This window comes from Papio anubis, chromosome 5, assembly GCF_008728515.1.
Source record: "Papio anubis isolate 15944 chromosome 5, Panubis1.0, whole genome shotgun sequence".
NCBI classification, from domain to species: domain Eukaryota; kingdom Metazoa; phylum Chordata; class Mammalia; order Primates; family Cercopithecidae; genus Papio; species Papio anubis.
The window spans coordinates 77,277,274-77,300,763 of NC_044980.1; the positions used below are offsets into that span (position 1 = coordinate 77,277,274).

Here is a 23,490-nt window from a genome sequence, read left to right on the forward strand (position 1 = left end):
TAACCAGTACGGACTGATGGTTTATATTCCTAATATTTCCAAATGACCTCAACATCATCTTTATAATGCAATTACATATTAAAATGCATATTCTCACATTGATAATGCCAACATAAACAAACCTAAGAAGTCCCTGTTAAAGTTGGTATATTCCAATTGCCTGGGCTTATATTCGAGGCATTGGGCATAGTAATTGACTGCAGAAACAATTCATCCTGGAAGAGTTCTTCAAGCCTTTTATTATCCCCAAATCAATTGACATAATTTATAACATATTCTCAATTAAAGTTAAATCAGAAACCTGAAACCTCCAACCCTAGATTGGTTTACTATGTAGCTGTTATCAGTAGTAACATTTTAAATATTTCAAAAGATACTCTTGAATTATGGGAAATACAAAACAAAATAAATAACTTGCTTAGAAATAAGAAAAAAAATTAGTTTAAGGTGATCTATGTCACTTCCCAAAGAACAGACAGAAATTATTTTAGCAGCAATTTTATGTTTTTGTTTTTCTGCTTATAAATTTGACTTCCAAATGCATTTATTTTTTCATAGCAATGAGTATGTAACCTATATTACTAAATGAAGAGGTAATTTAATGTATTTATTCTAATTTATTTAAGTATATTCCTTTATAATAAAATATTAATAACTTTTATATAAATATATATTTACAATTCCCAGTGGGAAAATCTGAATAATGTCACTGCATTTTGGGTTGGAATCTTAGTTAATTCTTACATTGAGAGGTATAACCAAAGTATTGCTAATTCAGGCTGAGGCAGGTGGATCGGGAGGTCAAGAGATCGAGACCATCATGGCCAACATGGTGAAACCCCATCTCTACTAAAAATACAAAAATTAGTTGGGGTGGACGCCTGTAGTCCCAGCTACTCAGGAGGCTGAGGCAGGAGAATCACTTGAGCTCGGGAGGTGGAGGCTGCAGTGAGCCGAGATCACACCACTGCACTCCAGCCTGGAGACTGAGTGAGACTCTGTCTTAAAAAAAAAAAAAAACTAATTCAAAAATAAGTTATAGTCCACATATGATTTTGAAACTAAGCTTTTTAGAAACAAAATCAAACGTGATTTTCTAAAAACAATTCCATAATATTGGCTAAAACTTTTTAAATAGTGCAACTGATACTGTTTTAAGGGAAATTTAAGTTAATCTAATTTTTGTAAACTGGCATTGGAACCAGAAAAAGCTGAAATTTTGGGTCACAGAAACATAGCAAGAGAGAAGATGCCTTATTCTTTTAGAGGTGACAATTTTTTCATGATGGTGAGTGACTAACTTCTTAACTGTCTAAATTTGTATGGACAAAAAATAATTTTCTAAGCCAACAACTTCTAGATATCAACTGGAGGTGAAAACAATGGGAGAAATCAGGGAAATATGGGGACATCGGATATAAATATACTCATTTTAATATATAGGACTGTTCATATTTTGATCATCACTTCGGTTCTCACACATCACTGACTATCTATATATCAGATTTGTCATCAATTTTTAGTGTGTTTCTGTTCACTTTCAAAATAATTGTCATCAAGAGTTTTCATGACATCTTAATATGTACAGTAAAATATACAAACACAACCAACAGAAGATTATAGAAAAAGTGAAATTGTCACCACTTCCAATTTTGCCTGATTCTATAAAGGTATAAAAGACAAATTAAGATTTTGAAGCTACAACCAAAACAGACAATGTAAGGCAGTTTTCAGGTTCTGAAATCATTTCCTGTATATTGCTTCATTTTTATTTTGATCGTTACATATGCCAAAAAAACAAGTCGTGTAGAAGCTACGGTCTCTATTTTTGCCGAATATGGGAATTGAGGCTTGGAATTCAGAATTTGCCCAGTCACAAGGCAGGTACTTGTTATAGCCAAAATTGTCTTTTGATACCTAACCTGATTCATATTGCTTTGGAAATTGTTGTACAGATATATACTACAGATGCAGAGTTATACAAACCTATACCTACATGAGATTGTGTATATAAACAATTGCAGTAGGTAGCATTCAGATCTCCATGAACTTCATCCCTTACATGGCAAAAGGGATTTGCAGATACAGTTAAGACTTCTAATCAGCTGACCTTAAAATGAGAAGATAATCCTAAATCTGCACATTACAATTGTTCTTTTATGGAGCCATTTATATAGTACCCCAAAGAATGTTTTAAATTATGACTTTATTTAAAAATAATTAATATGCTATATATACATGAAAATCTCACACTATGTAAATTTCCTATGAAATCCTGCAACAGGTTAATTTTAGTGATAAATGTTGTTACTTTGGAAATACAAACTGATACAAATTGGCCTAGCAATTTTCTACCCCGAACCTTTAATATCTATTTTTTAATTCATCCAAACCACTTAATTAATCTCATATATATTTTCAGTCTGGTCTTTGGGAAACCACAGAGTGTTATACCATTCCTTAAAACATGTTTGTATATTTATGTTTTATATTTAACTTAAATAGCTTCTCTTAATGGAAAGTATTGGGTTTTGAGGGTTGTTGTTTGCTTGTTTTGAGAGGAGGAGGTGGCAAAAATAAATTATTTAAAATGCCAACAATTATTGTATATTAAAATCCTAAGTGCAATATGCACTTATTTCTTATTCATTTTTTAGGTATATATGATATTTAATAAATTTGAACTGCTAAAAGATAGGAAGTAGTAAAGAGTTTTCTGAATACTAAGTACTGACCACAGAAACAACCAGTCATGAACTAGTAGATTATAAAAAACTGTCATGCTCATGGCCACCTTCATTTTAAAATCTAGTCCTATTGCATAGAAACTTAGGTCTAAAACAAGAACGTATTTCAATTATTTTTCATTTTAACATCCTGAGTTCTACCTTTAAAAAATCTTCCTTTTATACCACATTTACGATTAAGACCTCTAAAGCAAAATGTAAAATAAAAACAACTTAAGATATTTTAGTAGTTTCTGTTATAAGTTATAAATCAAGACAAAACTTATAGTCTATCTTCAGAAAGAAAAGTAACCACATCTAGGTGGAAAGAGTAAAAAGAAAGCAAAGAGCACTTGGTGACTTAGGGGACATTAATATTCTATTACAGTTAAGTACTCCCAAAATGCAATAATTTAAAGTCAGAAACATAATAAAAATATATATCACATCAATTCTAGATTGCTAACCTTTGTGGATCAGCGAATTTTTCAGAACATTCCAGGTTCCTATACCTTGCCTATACTATTCTTTTTGGATTATGTCTCAGAATAACTGTCCCCTTTTAACAGCTAGACCACAATTAAGAAAATAATAATACCTGACATGTATTGAGGACCTGTATTATACCAGCATTTGTAAGCACATTACATGGGTTATATCTTTTAATGTCTACAACAGCTCTATTAGATTACTATTGCTTTATCCACACTCAAGGAATGAGGAGACGGGCTATGTATATAGCCTCTAAAAGGTATCAGGGCAAGTAAATGTTTCATCCAGGATCCAATTCCTAGTCTATCTGATTAGAAAAATCTTTCTCTTAACCAACACAAATACACCAATATGTCAGAAAGTTATAGCTCAAAGACTGAAGTCTTTTTGATAAGAATTATGCCAAAAAGTAAAAATATATATATATATAATAAAATAAAGAAAAACAACAGTTTATTTACCAATAATTTTTCTAAAATCAGAATGTGTACCAAGCAGTGTGCTACAGCACTGGAGATACTATACTGTCGCCACCAGCACCACCATCACCACCATCACTGTCATCATCATCATTATGATCATCATCACATCCATCATGGGCCACAGATACGGTTCTACACACATAGCCTCTATTAAACCCTCATAATAACCTTACAAGTCAGGCCCTATTGTTATCCCCATTTTACATATGAGAAAACCAAAGTTAGTAATCTGTTGAAGCAGAAAATCCTGACTCTTGAAACCTAGGAGCTTTACTTTGTCTAATGCTTACTTCTTTACTTCATAATTACCATCCTCTATATAGATTTCTATGATCTGCTTTGTACATTTTTCTTTCACATTATTCTATAAATATGTAACTCTCTGTGAACATTTTAATGCTACACATAATATGTGCTAATAATTTAGAAAACATTGTTAAAATGTTCTATTGTATCAGAAATGATAAATTATCAAAAACAGAAAAGGGATAACAAGAAAGTATTCTACTAATTATGAAAGACTCTAGAAACAGTATTCACAAAAGTACCCACCAAACAGATCAGACTGCTTGTAAATGAGTTATTTCAAAACTTAAGGAACAGAAAACTTATGCAGTATTTAAAGCGTTTCAGGGAAGAAAACCTCCCCAAGTAATTCTACCCATCTGACATTTTTTCCAATACCAAGCTTAATAAAGTTAGCATAACATGTTGTTTTTGAAAATAGATGCAAATGTCCCAACAAAAATATTAGCAAATTATATTCAGATATATTTTAAATAATTATTCACAATGGCACAGACATATAACTGCCAGGCCTCTGAGTCCAAGCCAAGCCATCGCATCCCCTGTGACTTGCACATATACGCCCAGGTGGCCTGAAGTAACTGAAGAATCACAAAAGAAGTGCAAATGCCCTGCCCCGCCTTAACTGATGACATTCTACCACAAAAGAAGTGAAAATGGCCAGTCCTTGCCTTAAGCGATGATATTATCTTGTGAAATTCCTTTTCCTGGTTCATCTTGGCTCAAAAAGCTCCCCCACTCCTGCCCACCACAGAACAACCCCCCTTTGACTGTAATTTTCCTTTACCTACCCAAATCCTATAAAACGGCCCCACCCTTATCTCCCTTCACTGACTCTCTTTTTGGACTCAGCCCGCCTGCTCCCAGGTGATTAAAAAGCTTTATTGTTCACACAAAGCCTGTTTGGTGGTCTCTTCACAGGGACGCACATGACAATAACAAAATACAATAGTTAAAACCAAGTACTACTGACACACTAATAGAGAAGTAGCTTACTAAATAAGTCCCTGAAAATATGCAAATTATATCATAGTACTCAGTGTATAATACATGTTTCTTTTTCTAACAGTTGTTTTAAGTCGTGGGGAAGCACAGATAACCATTTGGCAGGAAAAACAAATAGCATTTCTTATACACTTAAATATAATGCCAACAGCAGAAATCATAAGGGGAAACACAGGCATATTTTATAAATAAGTCTGTTTTAAATTTAATGACTTTTTTTTTTTTTTTTTTGAGACAGGGTCTCGCTCTGTCACCTCCCAAGCTGGAATGCAGTGGTGTGATCACAGCTCATTGCAGCCAACTTTAGCAACTTTAAACAAACATAATAAGTGCAATATAAAGGCAAATAAAATGTGAGAAAACATATTTGCAATACCTCACTTCCTTAATATTTTTGAGCAATGAGACTGAATCTCAGCACTCAATATAAAAAGGGAATCTGAGCCAGGCGCGGTGTCTCATGCCTGTAATCCCAGCACTTTGGGAGGCTGAAGTGGGCAGATCACTTATGGTCAGGAATACAAGACTAGCCTGGCCAACATGGTGAAACCCTGTTTCTACCAAGAATACAAAAAATTTGCTGGGCATGGTGGCCCATGCCTGTAATCTCAGCTGCTGGGAGGCTGAGGCATGAGAATCGCTTCAATCCAGGAGGTGGACGTTTCAGTGAGCTGAGATGGTGCCAGCGCACTACAGCCCTAGATGACGGAGTAAGACTCTATCTAAAAATTCCTACCACATCCTTTCAACCAACCAGATAATTTACTTATTTTCTGATTTCTCTCCATTACAATATAAGCTCTATGTGAGAAAAGATTTTCAGCTTTTTGATCATTGTAATTTTAGCACTCAAAACACTTCTTACATCTGTCTATCTGAACTTAATATAACGTTGTTGAATAAGTACAACTATAAGGTAAAAGGATTCCTGGAAGATTCTGAAGTAGAAAGCACCAAGAATCTGCCTCCCTACCTAGGCAACAATTGCACTGGCAGAATTTGTCTAATGTAACTATTTTGAAACTGTGGAATCTGTTGAGGGCTTGAAACTTTCGAGGATTTTTTTTTACAAAAAATAAAAAAGACCATCCTAAGATCATATGAAATCTTGAAAAAGAAGAACCAATCTGGAGGACTCACACTTCTGTATTTTAAAACTTATTGCAATGCTACAGTAATCAAAACAGTGTGGTCTGACATGAACAGAGACACAGAAACAAATGGAATAGAATAGAGAGCTCAGAATAAAACTTTCACATATATGGTGAGAGGATTTTTGACAAGCGTGCCAAAGTCATTCAATATGGATTGTCAATGGAGAAAGGACAGGTTCTTCAATAAATGTTGCTGGTAGAACTGAATATACATATACAAAAGAATGAAGCTGAGCACTTACCTACATCGTATACAAAAATTAACTGAAAACAGATCAAATCTAATTCTAAGACCTAAAACTTCAAAACTCTGAGAAGACAAAATAGGGTAAAATTTTCACAACATTAGATTTGGCAATGATTTATTTGATATGACACCAAAGGCACAGGCAACAAAAGAAAAAATAAGCAAATTGGATTTATAAATATTAAAAAATTTTGTATATCAAAATACACTACCATAGAATAAAAAGGCAACCCCCAGAATGAGAAAAAAAAAATTTGCAAAGCATATCTGATAAGGAATTAATAACCAGGATATATAGAGAACTTTAAAACTCAACAATAACAAAAACAACTTGATTCAAAATGGGCAAAGGAATTGAACAGATGTTTTCCCATAGAAGATATACAAATGGCCAATAAACACATGAAAAGATGTTCAACACCACTAATAGTTGGGAAAATGCAAATCAAAACTAAAATGAGATACCATTTTACACCCATTAAGATGACTACTAAAAATAAAAAATAAAAACCTAAAAAGCATAAAATAAAAAGAGTTGTAGAGTATGTGCCCTCTTAATGGGGATGTAGAATGCTATAGCTGCTGTGAAAAACAGTACAAAAGTTCCTCCAAATATTAAAAATAGAATTACCATAGAATACAACAACTACATTTCTGAGTATATAACAAAAAAATTGAAAACAGACTCTGAAAGGGATACTTGTAAAGCCATGTTCATAGCAGCATTATTCACAATAGCAAAAACTTAGAATATATACATACATATTATAAATAAACATATAAACACATACATACACATATACACACATATAAACATACACACACAACATATGCATACATATATACATACCTACACAAAGGAATACTGTATGATTTTGCCTTAAAAAGGAAGGACAACACAACATACACATACATACATACATACACAAAGGAATTCTATTTTGTCTTGAAAGGGATGAACATTCTAACATATGCTACAAAACAAATGAACCTTGAAGATATTATGCTAAGTGAAATAAGCCAGTCTCACAAATATGGTATGATTCCACTTACATGAGGTACTTAGAGACTTAGAGTAGTCAAAATCATAGAAACGAAAAGTAGGATGGTGGTTGTCAGGTGCTGGGAAGAGGGAGAAATGGGGAATTATTGTTTAATGACTACGGATGGGGTTTCTCCATTACAAGATAAAAAGAGTTATGGAGATGGATGGTCAATCGTTGAACAACATTATAAATGTATTTAATATCACTAAACTGTACACCTAAAAACATGATTGACATGGTAAATTTCATGTTATGTGCATTTTACCATAATAATTACATTGAAAATTAAACCCCCAAACCCTGTATGATATGATCCATTTTATGGTTAAACATATACTTAAAGACACTTGTTTATCTAAACAAGTCTCAAAATACAGACATCAATATGTCACCATTATACCTTTTCATCAATGAGTGTATACTTGCTTATAGTTTACAAAATAATTGAAATTTTAAAACAAAGACTAGAAATTAACTGCCTTTCCCCAAACCAAACAACAATAATTGCCAAAAGCGTTTTCTTATCACATAAACCGGAGCAAAGTATTAGATTTTACAGTTTTTATTTTACACACCTTTTTCCACTCTATACCTTTTTAGAAAGATATGTCTATTTGAGACTTTTCAGACTAGAAGTGGAAATCGCACAATTACCAGGGTAACAAACATATAAATTGTTTTAGAACTATTGAGGCATTTAAGAAAGGTAGAAATACAGTTGCCTAAAGGGGAATAAACAGCAGTTTGCAGTGACATACAGACTGTCATTACACAAACAACTCTAAACAGATCTGTTTAGAAGGTTCTCAGCTCCTAGGCAGACACAGTTCCCAGGTGTTGTCTCTTCCTCTCTGCCAAGTACTTCTGATTTGAGCAGGTGTGACTGCATGGTGGGAGGAGGGAAAGAAGTTATGCTTGGAGGAAAGTTACTGCTGGTGAAGCTGATGGGAGGGACCATCAGGGCACTGGGGCAATTAGTAGATCAGAGGGCTACCTGCAGCTCCTTCATATGATAGTTTAAAACACCACTGAGTACTTTGTTTTGTTGCACATACTTTTCCTGTCAAACCTGGCTAATAAAATAAATAAATAAAAGTTTACTGTCTAGCTCCCATATAGTATTAAAACTATTTTATTGTAATTTGGTAACCACAGATAAAATCTGAATCTTCCTTTTAAACTGTGTATAAATCAGACAGCTATGGAAACAGTAGGTCATTTATTTATTCAGCTCTTAGAGTTTGCCACTACAAAAGTATTTACTGTTTTATAATAATGTATCATTTGTACCATGATTCACAAGTCAATGCATCAGTGCATCAAGTAGATAACAATTTATTAAATAACTTAATGAGTCTATCAAAGGAACACATTTTTAACCATAAAAAGATTTATATACCAGCACAGTTGTTTTTTCATGCATGCATACATAAAGTCAGAAAATAAATATTAATTGAGTGCCTACTAAATGTAAGGTAGCATGTTTGGAGCTGGATACACACTAAGGAACAGAGATATTCTTCCTGCCTTCATCAAGCTTACAGTCTATTGGAAATAAGATAAAAAATAAATGAGCAAATGAATGATTATACAACTATAATTTTTGAAAAGTGCTAAATATATTTAATTATGATGCAGTGATAGAATAGTAACAGGGAAATATGATGTGGATGTATGTGAGCATGAGTTACTTGGATAAGATGACCAGAGAGAGATTCTCCAGGCTGTACAGTTTAAGTTGAGGGATGAGTTAGAAACAGAAAATCTGCAACATATAGAAGGTGATACATATAGATAAGAAGTATATATATATATAATGTATATAAATAGAGAGAGAGAGAAATGATAATTTCAAGATCATGAATACTTAAAGACCCCCCACCAATATGAAATAAAAAAGCTAAGGACAGAAATTTGTGTGTTGCATTATTATTTAGCACATATGTACATGATACAAAATAACAATAAATAGCATAATAATATTATGTGTAAGAAATGAAATTAGGTTACTCCATATCTATGAGGGGAAAGCATACCTCATATAATAGTAATAACAATTATACTGAATGCAGAGTGAAAAAAAATAAGTTAATTCCAGTGAAGGGAAAAGCAGCATACAATTATGAAAAATGATATACATTCTACTTACATATCATTTGAAAATGTGTGGCCTGACAGAAAAAACTAACTAGCAAAACAATAAATTAAACAATAAACCATCACTTCCTGTCTTCTTATTCATTCCCTTTGGAACCCCAGTTCATCCTTTCAGTCCAACCACAATCTATGGATCCCATCACTTTTTGATAGTACTCATTTTATTAGTGCCAGCGATGCGAAAAGAACTTTAGAAACTATCTCAGTTTGAGATTTAATGTTAATTTAAAGATTACAAATTCAGAATGTAGCTTCAAAAATTAAAAAATACAGACTAATGTATGTGGCAGTATTTTAGAGAAGCACATCCTTAGAATTCTCTGTTGAGTTTTTGGCAAGCCTGTTGAATAAATATGTAGGCTACTTGGATGGATTCCAAATGAAACAACTAAAATGATGAAAGGAGTGGTTTACAAGGACAGATTAAAGGAAAAAATATGTATGACTTCAGCATGTCAGAGAGTAAAAAAGGAACATTATGGTTTACAAATATTTGAAACATGTAGATTTGAGGGAAAAAAAGAACTTTGTGTACAAGGTACACAATTATGAGTATATTAAAAGGAGAGACGAAACTATTCCCCTGGTAATGTTAATTGCTTTACAGTAAGAACATTTGGACAAATGACCCAAGGATGGGTAAGAATTAAAACCGCCAAGCAGACATATTAGACATTCCTAGTAACCTAAACTATGCAGACCTCAAAATACGTAGAGAGCCATCTGAACAAGATAAAGTAGGTCAGGGAACAACTGCAGATATCTTCCTATCCCCCAGCTGTGTTTTAAATTTAGAAGGAATTCTTCCGTGGATTTGGGGCTTTTCTCTGTAAGTGTGCTACAGTGAAAAGATTCCTTGATTTGGATCTATAAGACCTAGTTTTGAGTGCTGATTACTTATTCTATTCTCAGTCCATATCCTCATCTGTCAACAGGGATAATAATAACCCCTTAGGTTGCTGTGGGTTTTAAAAGAGATGTTTCTATGAACACATATATTAACACATATGTACTTAAAAGCATTGCTCTTAGTGAGACCTATCCATTATTATTAAGAGTGTAATGTGTCAAAAGCTATAGGATGAAGACTGTCAAAGAGAATAATGCCTGAGACTAGGCAATTATATATCTGTCATCTGCTTAGAGTAAATCGGCTCTCCTCCAAGACACTGCTTACCTTGCAGCCCTCTTAACTGGATACTGTTTCTCATATCACTTCTGGGTCTGAACATGTGGTACCAGTTCCTTTGCTGCTCCAGGCCACGTCCAGAACATATTCCCTCCTCTCTCTCTAAAAACACCCAGTTTTAATTTCATGTCATCTTTGCTACTCTACCATTTCTTAGTATAAGTACTCCAGATCTCTGAACTACACCCCCTTATTCCTTAAAGATTCCTGGTTTTGGTTTGCTGTCATCCTCCCCAACATTTCTTGGGGCACAATATTTTGTGATTTTAATAACCACAGAGATGATTTTTTCCAACACCTGGCCATTCATTGCCAATTTTCTTCCAATCATCATGTCTTCTACCCTTCCTGAAACATAACTTCTATAGCCATACTCTCATGTTTATAATTACCAAAATTTTAATTACATTGGAATTATTACAATATCTCCAAAATCTTCTTCCTCCAATCGTCACTTCCTGTCTTCTTATTCATTCCCTTTAAAACCCCAATTCAATCTTTCAGCCCTACTAGGATCTATAGATGCCATCACGTTTTGATAGTACTCATTTTCTTAGTGCCAGAGAGGGATAAAAGACTTTAGAAATTATCTTAGTTCAAGATTTCATAAAGCAAAAATGTTGAAATCATCCAGATAAAGCAAAAATGGGTGTAATCAATAGAGAAATTTGTAAGTGGTTAAATACTTCTAGAAATGCATAACCACAGAGGCCAGGTTGGGAAAAAGACACAAGAAGGATTAGAAATTAGAGTAGTGACCAAGAGTAGGGTCAGTAGGAATGAAGGGTGAGGAAAGGTAAAAGGCAGAAAATTCTGGTAAGAGACAGAAACTCTGAGAAATTTAAAGTACTGGTAGCCGAGTAATTTCATGTGATGTGAAAACCTAATAAATAGCATTGCTAGTAGATACTGAAAAATAGAGATGGAAATCATTAATGTTGGTATCTTCCAGGAAGTTTAATATCAGAATGTTAAAAGGGCTACAAGCTCATATGTGAAAGTTTTTAAGGGGACGAATGATGGAGAAGAAACAAGGTTCTGAAGCCACTGAGGAAATAAAACATGTTATGAAGGTTAGTAACGGGCTCCAAAGGGGAAAGAAAGTGCTACGTGCTAATGGAAAGAAAGTGTTAATGTTGAGAAGCAATTTGAAAAAGTTTTTGAAAAAGCAAGCAGTATGCCAACCTCTCCTTTTCATCTCGAGTCCAAAAACTGAAAAAAAAATAAAAGGCACAACTATAATTACCTCAAGTAAAGTAGTACAGGAGAAAGGAGTAAAAAATAAGTTGGAATCAGAACATATAGATTCAAATTGAAACTACTCACTCCTTCAATTCCAGGTCATATGACTTTTTTGAATCTCAAGTCCTTATCTGTTAAATTAGATTAAGAATATCTTCTGTGCTTATGTTCCCTAAAGTAGAAATGTTTCTTAAAGTGGAAAATACTTATGTTTTCTAAAGTGGAAAATGCTTATGAATTGTTAACCACTGTTTTATTATTTTGGAGGAAAAAATATAATAATGCATGTGGAGGTACATTTCAACTGTTAAACAATTTACAGATATGCCAAGGAAGAAAATGATGAGGATGAGCTCATATTAGACGGCATATGATATGGTTTGGCTCTGTGTCCCCACCCAAATATCATCCCGAATTGCAATCTCCATATGTTGAGGGAGGGACGTGTAATCCCCAAGTGTCCAGGGAGGGAGGTGACTGAATCATGGGGGGGTTTCCTCCATGCTATTCTTGAATAGTGAGTAAGTTCTCAGGAGATTAGATGGTTTTATAAGTGTTTGGAAGTTCCTCCTTCATTATTCTCTCTCTCGCTGCCATGTGAAGAAGGTTCTTGTTTCCCCTTCGTCTTCCACCATGATTGTAAATTCCTGAGGCCTCTCCAGCCATGTGGAACTGTGAGTCCATTAAACCTCTTTCCTTTATAAATAACCCAATCTTGGGTATTTGTGGGGTTTATTTGTTGTTGTTGTTGTTTTGTTTTTTTTTGAGACTCTGTCACCAGGCTGAAGTGCAGTGGCATGATCTCGGTCACTGCAACCTCCGCCTCCCAGGTTCAAGCAATTCTCCTGCCTCAGCCTCCTGAGTAGCTGGGACTAAGGGCGCACACCACAACGCCCAGCTAATTTTTGTATTTTTAGTAGAAAAAGGGTTTCATCATGTTGGCCAGGATGGTCTCGATCTCTTGACCTCATGATCCGCCCGCTTCAATCTCCCAAAGTGCTGGGATTACAGGTGTGCGCCACTGCGCCTGGCCTTCGGGTATTTCTTTATAGCAGTGTGAAAATGGATTAATACAGCATAATTCTCATTATTTTGTAAAATACTTAAAATTAATCCAGTCTGAGGTTTTATTTTTTAAATAAACCATATTTTGGTTGAATAATTCTTCACATAAACCATAAAAAAAAGTTCTAATTGATGTGGTTTGAAACTATTTGGTGCTTTTGTTTGGCTAAAACTTCTTAATGGGGTTATGTGGAAATAAAATTAAATGAGCATGAGAAGTAAGGCAAATTAAATATCTTCATTACACTAGGAGAAATAAAAACCTTGTTAACCTCTAAAGTCACTTTGTACTATATGATGTATCTGAAAATTACAGAGAAAGCACGCTCCTACACATCACATTGAATAGCAATGAAACAATGTAGAGGAGAAATGAAATCCTAGAAAATTAAAATAAATCAAAAAATCACGCTGAAATCAAACTGAATGGCAAGATTTAAAGAAAATATATTTCAGACCACTTCCCAAGTGCTCATCTTCTTTCCATCTTCACTATTCTTACCAATGATGCATTCTAATACAGTTACACTTTCTGACCAAAGGAATGAGCATACTCCTTCATTTCTGAATGTGAAAAAAAGAACTTTACACTTTACCAACCTAAATTTGAAAATTTTAAATTATTGTCCCAAGAGAATAAGTATAATTTAATCCTTCTAAAATAACTACTAGTTAAATAATGGTTAGGCAAAATGTGTGTGTTTTACAAATAATAAAATCATTTAACAAAATATCTCCATGATATACAAGATGTGTCACTCATTGATACAGAGCATCCTGTAATAGTGAAGAGGACAAGCTATAGATCCTAATTTTAACATGCTACTTAGTAGCTCTATGATCTTGGGAAGTTATTTAACCACTCTATATCTCCATTTTCTCATTTATATTTCAATAATAATGGTACCTGCCTCAACAATTTTGAGAATTAAAGATGATAATTAGAACAATGGAGCACATCGTATGCAGTCAATGCATGTTAGACTTGAAAGATATTAGAATGGATGCACCTTGTTAACTTATCTAAGACTCTTAATGCTGACATGGTGGTGGTCCTTAAGCGATTAAAAGAAAGCAAAAAAAAAAAAAAAAAAAAGAAAGAAAGAAAGAAAAAACACAGAATGATGCCTGAAAAATAACTGTTTCTAGGCCAAAATTAAACTTAGAAGTGTCAGAACCTTGCACCTAAAAAAGGGAACAATCACTTGGAAGCAGCTTTTCTTTTAATTGAAGGTTCATAACAAACACAGTTAAGTACTTTATATCCTGCCTGCACTTGAATATTATATTATCAACAATGCTTTTTCAGGACTGTTGAGAAATTTTTTCGAAGTAGGCTCATTCTACAATACACATTATAAGGAATAGTTATGTAAGAAAGTGAGAAACAAAGCTTTTAAAGTTCCTGAAACTACTTTGACCTATTTTTATATATAAGAGACATACTGCTATTTAAAATGTGCAAGTACTTTTGCAGGCAAACTGATGGGGGTGGGTAGCTACATTCAATTCAATTTATATTAAGTGTCTGTTTGGGTTTTCTTGTTTGTTTTGCCTGGTACTATTCTAAGCCCTAGCTCTGTAGAAAGCACAAAACATGAAACAAGAACTTGGCATATAAACACTAAAGCACTGTGAATGGTAATTTGGTTTTTGTTTGTCTGTAAACAACATTCCAAAAAAGTTAGGGTTTATAATACAGAAGTTAAACTATAGAAAGATAAATAAACAGAAAAAATAGCATAGTTAAAATGAGAGTTCATATAGCATTTGGAAAGAAAATGTGATTTAAAAAAAAAAAAGAGTGCAGCAGAGTTGTGAGCACAGACCTAAGGCTCAGGCCTGGGGTGGGGTGACAACTCTACATTATGGATAGGGATTTATCCATTTATTTCAAATAAAATACATTCTCCAATGTTTCCACTCAATTGTTTTGGACTTTTCTGCTTGTGTCATGAGCCCATTTCATCCTGGCTGACCTCATATAATCCCCAGTATCAGTAAAATCGAAATGGTTCCCCTGACCTAAAGTACAAGAGAGGATTTAAAGGATTATTTTGCATTCCCAAAATATACCGCTTTGTCAAATACCAAGCACAAACCTTAAGGAATGCATGGTGGCCTAACCCCATTTAGAGATTATCATCTTCAAATCAAGCACATAGCCTCTAACAGGAGATTAAAACCTTGGTCTTCCCATTTATAAAATATTATATCATATTAACTTATTTTAAGAGATCAATCATTTTGATACAAGCCTGTTTTAGAAAAGAGAAAAGGCAAAGCTAAGTCAATCTTCTTTCTCCATAGTAACAATCACATTCAAAAGTGCTTTAGTGCTTAAAAAGCCTTCACCTAAATTCTTGTACTTAAATCCTGCATTCTAAGTCACACACTATAAATCCGAACAATTCCTACACAGTTACTGTCACTATAATAATGCATATTTTAAAACAAAATAACCAGCACATTTTCTAAAATATAACCAAATAACTGCAGGACATTTTATCTACATTATAAGGTCTGCTTCTTTTCTACAAAATTGAGTTTTGTGTCTTGTAAAACTTTATTACCTTAGGATAAAATAATTTAAAAATACCAACATTTTATCTGACACAAAGGGAAAAGTCCTAAATAACTACATTGTTCAGATACCTAGCTATTTCATCATTAAGCAGGTTTTCAAGCTTGCAAACATTTTTGACCAAACCGTATTTTTTAATAATGTGTACATTTAACTGCATTTGCACCCCCAAAATGTTGAATATCTTGCAATGAGGCTTTCTCTAGGATGCAAAACCAACATTAGCACCAGTTATTGCATTCTCTTATATGGTGACACCCTTACCACCCCCCACCTTCTACCCCCCAACTGCAGGTACCCAGTTTTTGGTACTACAAAGTATCACTGTTTTTACATATACTATTCGAGTCTCCTCTTTGTCTAAAAGTTGGCATGTTTTACTGCTCTGATTAAGCCTGACCTATTACCACATATGCTTTTTACTTTCTGGATTCAGTTTATAGAGTGCCCAGAAACTTGAAAGCCAAGAGAAATAAGCTTTTCTATGATACATGACCTAAGACCTAAATATGACATCTATTTTTGTGGTCAGAAGTCTCTGATTCTCCTAGATTCTCAGCTATGTTATATGTGGACGAAGCTTCAAGGCAAGCGGCTTCTCCACAAGTGGAGTGGATATAAATTACTGTATACTTGATAGCTTTAGGCAGGACAGTGTGATCAAATCAAGGTGTAAAATCCTGAGTTGCTCCATAATTTAGATCCCAATTTATTTTCACTTATGTTTTAAACTTCAGATTTGGTAGGCAGAGGCTTGACATTATCATCTTCCTTGTCTTTCCTCACAAAAAGGTAAGTTACAAGTTTCACAATGTTTCAAAGATTTGCGATCTTTTAATGATGACAAAATATCATTACCAATTTTACAGTAGATGTTGTGTCCTATTTGCCATATACCAAGGAAATGAGGGAGGAGGGGAGAAGAGGAGAAAGAGATGGAATGAAGGAGAGATAAATTTTTATCTTAGGAGAACTCTGACACAGAAAGAATGCCACTGGAAACCGACTGTTTGGCACAATGTCAGTGACTGTATAAAAAACTCCTGAAAAGGGTGTAATGGTGAATCTATAACATAGTTTTGAGGACTACATCAGCAGATGCTAGAACTAAAAGTTATCAGTGAAAAGTCAATTGAAATCAAAATAAATTAGTTCAAGTCCCTGATAGCAGTTAATACAGATGAGGCACATATATAAAAATTAATAACTGGCTGAAATGGGGTATAACAAAGCTTCATTTATCATGACATTTGTCTCTTTTGGCCACATGACTTGTTTTATGTAGAATCTTGCAAGATCTAAAAAACATACACTTTACCATAATGACAAAAAAAGTAAATAAAAGCACTCATCTCTTTCCAGTGCAATAGATGCACAGGAATAAACAGTTGAGCGTATATGTCTGTGTAAATCAATACAACAGAATTTCTATTTATAAAACTTACAGTTCATATGAAGAATAAGCTTAGAAAGGATGGTATAAATTTCTTTAATAATTGTTTTACTACAAACACCTCATAGCTCTCCGTGTTTTTCCTTGGAAGGTACTCAGAAGACTCCCTCAAAAGTAGTAGTTCAACCTAAGTGTGCACTTGAATGTCTGTGTTTCCAAGTTAAAATCTTATGGTAGAAGGATTCTACCTTACAACGCCCTCTTTTTTTCTTTTTCAGAGAAGCGCTGAAAACTAACTGATAACATTAGTTTCATAGAGAGTAGAAAGTTACTTTACGTGGATCTGCAGATTCACATTTATGACTTTACTTCTTTTATTTTTCCTTTTTATTTATTTATTTATTTTTTCTTTAAAAGATCTTCGTTGATTATCCTGACACCTGCTGGTGAGGGCACAGTTGATTCTAGTCTACTTTTCCCTTCAACAACTTGCTCAAATCAAAGATTTTTAGGGGTATTTTCAGTGACAAGTGGTAATACATTCAGTTTAAGTATTTGTAGTACTTAAATTATTGCTGTATTACATAGGAAACCTGAGAAACATTTTAATAATTACTTCACATTGGCAGCCATTTGACTCTGTCTAGAAATGCATGTTTGCTTTGATTAAGCAAACAACATTACAAAAATGAAGAAATCATTTTAGAGGAATATTTATATAGTCTATAACCATAGAACATCGAAGGAAGATGCTACGCATCTTCCTTAAAAATAATAATAGGAATGGCTTAGCTTTGGTTTTCTGCTTTTTAAAATAATAATGTTAATTTTCAACCTACTTAGCAAATAAGGAGTAAATGACTAACTATGATAGAAGCCATAACACTAAACACATATTTGCAAAATTTGCAAAATTTGCAAAAAAACCTGAGTTCTGAAGCCTGCACTGTTTCTTTGACAGAGATAAAATGACCCTATTACATCATAATCTCACTCAAAGCTATTGCACCTGCAAGTGTGTGCAGTAAACAACAATTATCAGAATTACTTTTTTAGGCTTCAAGAAACTCTCAAAGGGGGCAAGTTTTAAAAAATTGTAGACAAATGATAACATATACAGTTCATCCCATTGTGCAAAATCTTTCAAAAATGAAAAGGTTTACCCAATTAAAACTTTATCTTAAAATTAATAAAATTAATAGCTGGTACTACTAATTTAAAAACTGTCAAGCTTATATTTTGTAATGGTATTGAGTAGCCATGCTACTTTATTTTAGTCATGCATATCTTATTCCTTCCCTTTACATTGCTATAATTTTATGAGAAGAAAAAAATCACATGTATCTAGAGAGAAAAGAAAACTTTATTAAATATTTATTTAAAATACCCTAGATTTTGAATACATGATTTATATGAACATTGATGTCAATATATTTGAGAAAATTACATTTTTAATTTAGAAAAATGTTCAGAAGTACAATACATTTGCCTAGTTTTGAAGATCTTTGCAACTTCAAGATCAAAGAAGGAAAAATAGACCATCTCAATTTTTTCCTGATTTTTTAAATTATTGTAAGTCTTTTCCCAAAACCATATACGTTTAAACCAAATACATTTTAATTCTAAGGAAACATTTCAGAAAAATCAGAAAAACTTTTTCAGAACCAGAGGAAAAAATTGTGTGTTGTATCACCACAGTGGCCAAAATTTTGCATTATTGCAAACTTTCAAATGAGAATACTTTATTTTCACTTAATTCTTATTTAATTTGATATTTCAGAATTATTTTTACATGTTTTGCCTTGACTCTGAAGTTAGTATTTATTTTTAAAGTATAAAATTTAATGATCAGGTAAATTAGGCAATGAAGACATCAATATGTAATAATAATATTATAACAACATAAAAGAAACTCCTTATTTCTGTATAAATATAACTATACTGATCATAAAAGGTTAGTGTTGTTATCTGGAGTGAGACTATTCAGGTATTAATTTATTCTCATGTAGAATTAACTAAAAATCGCCATTGATTAAAAAAAGAAAATGCAAATGCCAATGATTCATAGTATTTAGGACATGTCTAGACATTTTTAGACGGTGCCATTTGCTTAAAGACTTCAGGCACAAACTGCAGGCACAGGGACAGATTGCATAAGATGTCACGTGCTTGCTGCAACTGTATGCATGTTATTGAATTTTTTAGAGCAACCCATACCATGAATAATTTAATAGTTAATAAAATATTCAATCTGACTGATCCATTGGTTTAATTTTAAAATAAAGACGACTCATAAAAGGAGTTACATATCCTTATCAAATCCCAGGCATTAATGCAAGTAAATTGCAACCCATACGTAGGGAAAACACCAATTTCTAAAAGACATGAGATTAATGATTGGGGGCGGGAAGGAGTGCAAGGAAAATTCTGTGTTAGCACTGGCTTCAATAAGTTTGTCCGAAGTTTAATTGTTTGGAGCTGTCACGGAAGCTGTACTCTGCCTTCTGCAGAGGTGAGGGAGAAAAAAATTAGAGAGGTGCAAGTTTTAACAGAAAGGGCTAATGCAAAATGGTCTGTTTCTTTTTCCTAAAGCCTTTCCCCTGTCCTCACAGGCTAGCTGGGGGGGGGAGGGGGGGAAGAGAGAAATCTCCTGAAGAATATGGAGTATCCAGCTTCCCGAGCATCGTCTAAGAGAATCAGCATGGAGAGTCCAGGCAACATCTCCATGGTTGGCTTGTCTGGCGAAGTAAGCTGCGCCCTCGGCGCAGGTATCTTCAGGAGACAGGGCTCCTGGCTGCAGCGAGCCGGGACTCGCCGCGCCCCAGGGCTCCGACAATCAGACCCAGCCAGGCAAGCGCGGCCACATAGGCTAGACGCACTATCTTCTCCTCCATCCCGCGCCGCCCTCCACCTCGGAGCGGGGACGTATGGTGGTGGCGGTGACACAATGCGTGTGAGTGGATGAGTGTGTTTTCGTATTTGGGGTGGAAACGTAGGCGGGGAAGAGAGGGAGGAGAGGGGAGTGCCTGCAGTCCTTCCCCCTTCCCTTCCTGCTAAGAGATCAAAGTGCAGAGGAAATCCAGACGGGAAATGAGAAACAGCAGCCGTGGAAGCACTCTCTTTTTCATATCGCTGGATACTCGGTCGAGCAACTACTGGAACCATTACCATTTCTTAACCTTTAGTGGAGGGGCTGCCTCTGCCTGATAACTGGAAGGGCACTTTGTAAACGCAGGCGAGGCACACACCTACACACACGCTTACACGCTGGGGGAAAATAACCACATTCTGGGGGACGGAGGGAGGCCCAGGCAAGTCGCGGTCATGGATCTCTACTGCCAGAGCTGCGAGGGCATCTGGCCAGCAACACCCGGCTTCTTGGGCAAACTGTCGCCCAAGAGTCCACCATTTGCTTGTGAGTCAAACAGATGGATAGGTGCATGGATGGATGGTGCAGAATATTCATACTCTATCTAATCTCAAGTGGATTGGAGTCGACGCATTTTTAAATCCATCTACCTTTTTTATAGGCACAGCATTTAAAACCCTGTAGTTCACTCAGCTCTCCACTTGAAGCTGCCTGCAGAGGATTCTATTACCCGCGGATCCCTCATAAGGGGCCGCCCGCATCTGTGAGCGCAGGAGTGGCACAGCTTCCCCACGCACAGCTCCCACTCGCCTCCCCACACACCCTGCCTCCCCCGCTGCCCTTTTCCGGCGACAACTTCAGCCCCGGCCGGCGGCGAGACCTGGGTCAGGGCAAGGGTTTGTATGGACAAGCTGCACCTCGCAGGGGACCTGGAAGTCGCCTAAACTACCCAGCAGAACACTCGTCGAAGTCCTGCGTTTTCTTTTAAATGCTTTTCTTTTTAATTTAATTTTATTTTTATTTTTCTGTTTTTATTTTTTCGTGCAATTCACAGAAGGCATCAATCACTCTACAAGCTCTTACAACTTTTCCGCTCCTGGGCGGGGACGCGAGGGGTGGCTTGCCCCGCACTATTCCCCATTACTAAGAGTTAACACTGGTACCCGGATGGGGTGCGCAGCTAAGCTCCAGGCACCTGGGGTCAGAATAGGAGGGGCGGGTTCCTGGGGTTTGCTGTAATCGATGCTGCGCGTCTGGGATGGGGAGGCAGGAGAAAGCCGAAGTGACCTGTCAGACTCCTCTCCACCTCACCCGCGGCCAAAAAGCCCAGCGCCCGGTCTGGGTTTGCGAACGGCTCAGCCCGGGCCCTGCGCCAGAGCACCGCACCCGGGGGCGGACGGCCCTGCAGCTCCCCAGCCTTTTCCCGCATCAAGTAGCTGACGCCCGGGCTCACTGGCTTCCCCCACTCCCGCCCCCACGAAAGCCCTGCCCGGCGTCTGCAGTCAACATCGCCCGCACTGCCTAGGGAGGGTTTGCGCCGAGACCCAGTGGCCGAGTGAGCCACGGAGTAGCTGGTTCCTGCGGACGTTGTCCTCTACCGCTCCCCACCGTCCTCCTCTTTCCTGTATCTCACCCGGTACCCGGCACCCTTCTACCCGCTCGGCTCCGCGCACTCTGCTCAGACTTTGCAAGCACTTTCTCGGGGCACCCAGGACTCGACGCCTCCTCCGCGCCGCCAGCGGCGCTCGCCACCCTTGGCACGCCCGAGGGACCGCCTCCGGCCCCCAGCGCGGCGTTTCCCAGGGGACTCCCAGACCATCCCTCACCCAGCGGCCCGGGTCCCGACGCCTCACCTTTGCCGAACTGGGGGACACAGAGGCTGACCCCGACCAAGAGCCAGACGGCTACCAAGCACTTCATATTCTGTCTCCCGGACGTGACCCCGGCTGGTCAGAGGTCGTCGCGGAGGGCAGTGTAGCCGAGGTGGCACCGCAGGGCAGCAGCAGACTCCGCCCCTACTAAAGAATGCCAGAAGACGTTCTCTTTCCGCAGCGCTTTCTTAAACAAATTCTTGGAGAGGGCGAGAGTGGTGACTGAAGAGAGGAACCTTTCCTCCCCTTTTGCCTGCGCTCTGGCGCGCGGAGGTGGGTGAGCTGCGGGGAGCTGCCGGCGGGCTCAGTCCTCTGCTGCGGGTGGGTCCCGGCAGAGGCGCTGCGGGCGGGGCCCGGGCTCCCGCGACCGCCCCGGGTCTCCTGCGCGGGCAGGCAGACCCACTGGCAGACGGGCGGACGGGGCGCTAGGCTCTCGCTGTTCTCCGCGCGGCGACTGCGGGGCTTCTGACTTGGAGAACAATGAAGCGTGAGCTGGAGGGAAGCGAGCGGGCCGCCGGGAGCGCACTGTGTACAAACAGAGGCGGCGTGCGTGTGAGTCTGAGCCTGGCAGGCGCGCTCCCCACTCCCCCGGCGTCCGCCCGCCCTCCGCCCGCCCTCTTATTCACTGCCCGGGTCTCCCCCTCCTCTCTCTCTCTTTTGCTCTCTCTCTCTCTTTTGCTCTCTCTCCCTCTTTTCTCCCTCCTCCCCTCCTCTTTCAGCTCCTCATGCTGTAAGAGAGAGGGAGACAACTGCAGCCACACCCTAGCACCTAGCACCTGCCACCACCTCTGAAGTTCCTGCATTGCCTGTACCTTCTCCACACGTGCTGGAGACTGTGGGGTTAAGAGCTGCACCCTTGCTGCCGAGAGTCCCTTGGATGATTCCAGCATTGACTTTATAATTAACCACGTTAAGGATTCCCCTGAACTTCCTTTCTCAGTATAACCAGGAAAAGAAGTTAAGAGATTTTGAAAAGTGGCTCTTGGGGCACAAAACTGCATGAGAGACAGAACCCTGCAAAGTGAATTGCCCCGTATTTCTTAGGAAAGGCAACGTAGTCATCAACCAGACTCTAATCAGCTAAGACAGGGCTGCTCTGCTGTTCTGTCTACATTTTAGTCAGCTCCAGGACTGGGAAGAGAGGGTTGTGGGCTCATCTGTTCACGAGGGCAAAAGGGTGGTAGTGAGTAGGAGACATGCATCCCGTTAGGCAGGACATCTGTTTCAGAGAAGAAGTGGGGCGAGTTTGGGAACTGTGCAAGAACATAAAAGGCAGGGACAGACTCTTGAAGCATCAATAAGGTGGATCAAATTTTCTTTCTATCCGCCAAAATAAATGGACTGGTTTTTGCAATGAAAGTGATTGAACCAAAAATACAGCTCATGGCTTACAATTGTGCTTTCTTCTCTGTTTTTCGGTTAGAAAGATTGCTTACTGTACATGGATCCAATTCCAGCAGTTACAGGTACCAAAATGAAACAGGGCTTTTTTTTTTTTTTTTTTTTTTTTTTCTTGGCTCCTAGAGAGGGAGGTAGGGAGAGAGACAGAAACACAGAGCTAGAGAAATTGAAAGAGAAACATTCTGGAAGGCAAAGAGTTGAAAGGTGAATCTACTAAGAAAAGAATAATAGAGTGCAATTAGCCATGGAACTATACCTCCA

At 37.2% G+C, this 23,490-nt stretch overlaps 1 protein-coding gene across 2 annotated transcripts in view; it reads right to left on the bottom strand.

The window, feature by feature from the left end:
• EDIL3 (EGF like repeats and discoidin domains 3) overlaps nucleotides 1-22,380 on the bottom strand; it is a 448,089-nt gene extending 425,709 nt beyond the window's left edge. The window contains exon 1 of one of the 2 annotated variants that reach the window (XM_017959723.3): nucleotides 21,811-22,380. In XM_017959723.3, coding sequence (XP_017815212.1) covers nucleotides 21,811-21,877 — 67 coding nt within the window. In that variant the 5' untranslated portion in view covers nucleotides 21,878-22,380. The remainder of the gene's footprint in view (nucleotides 1-21,810) is intronic. The other variant, XM_003899900.5, reaches the window with a different exon arrangement.
• Between the last annotated feature and the right edge of the window lie 1,110 nt (nucleotides 22,381-23,490).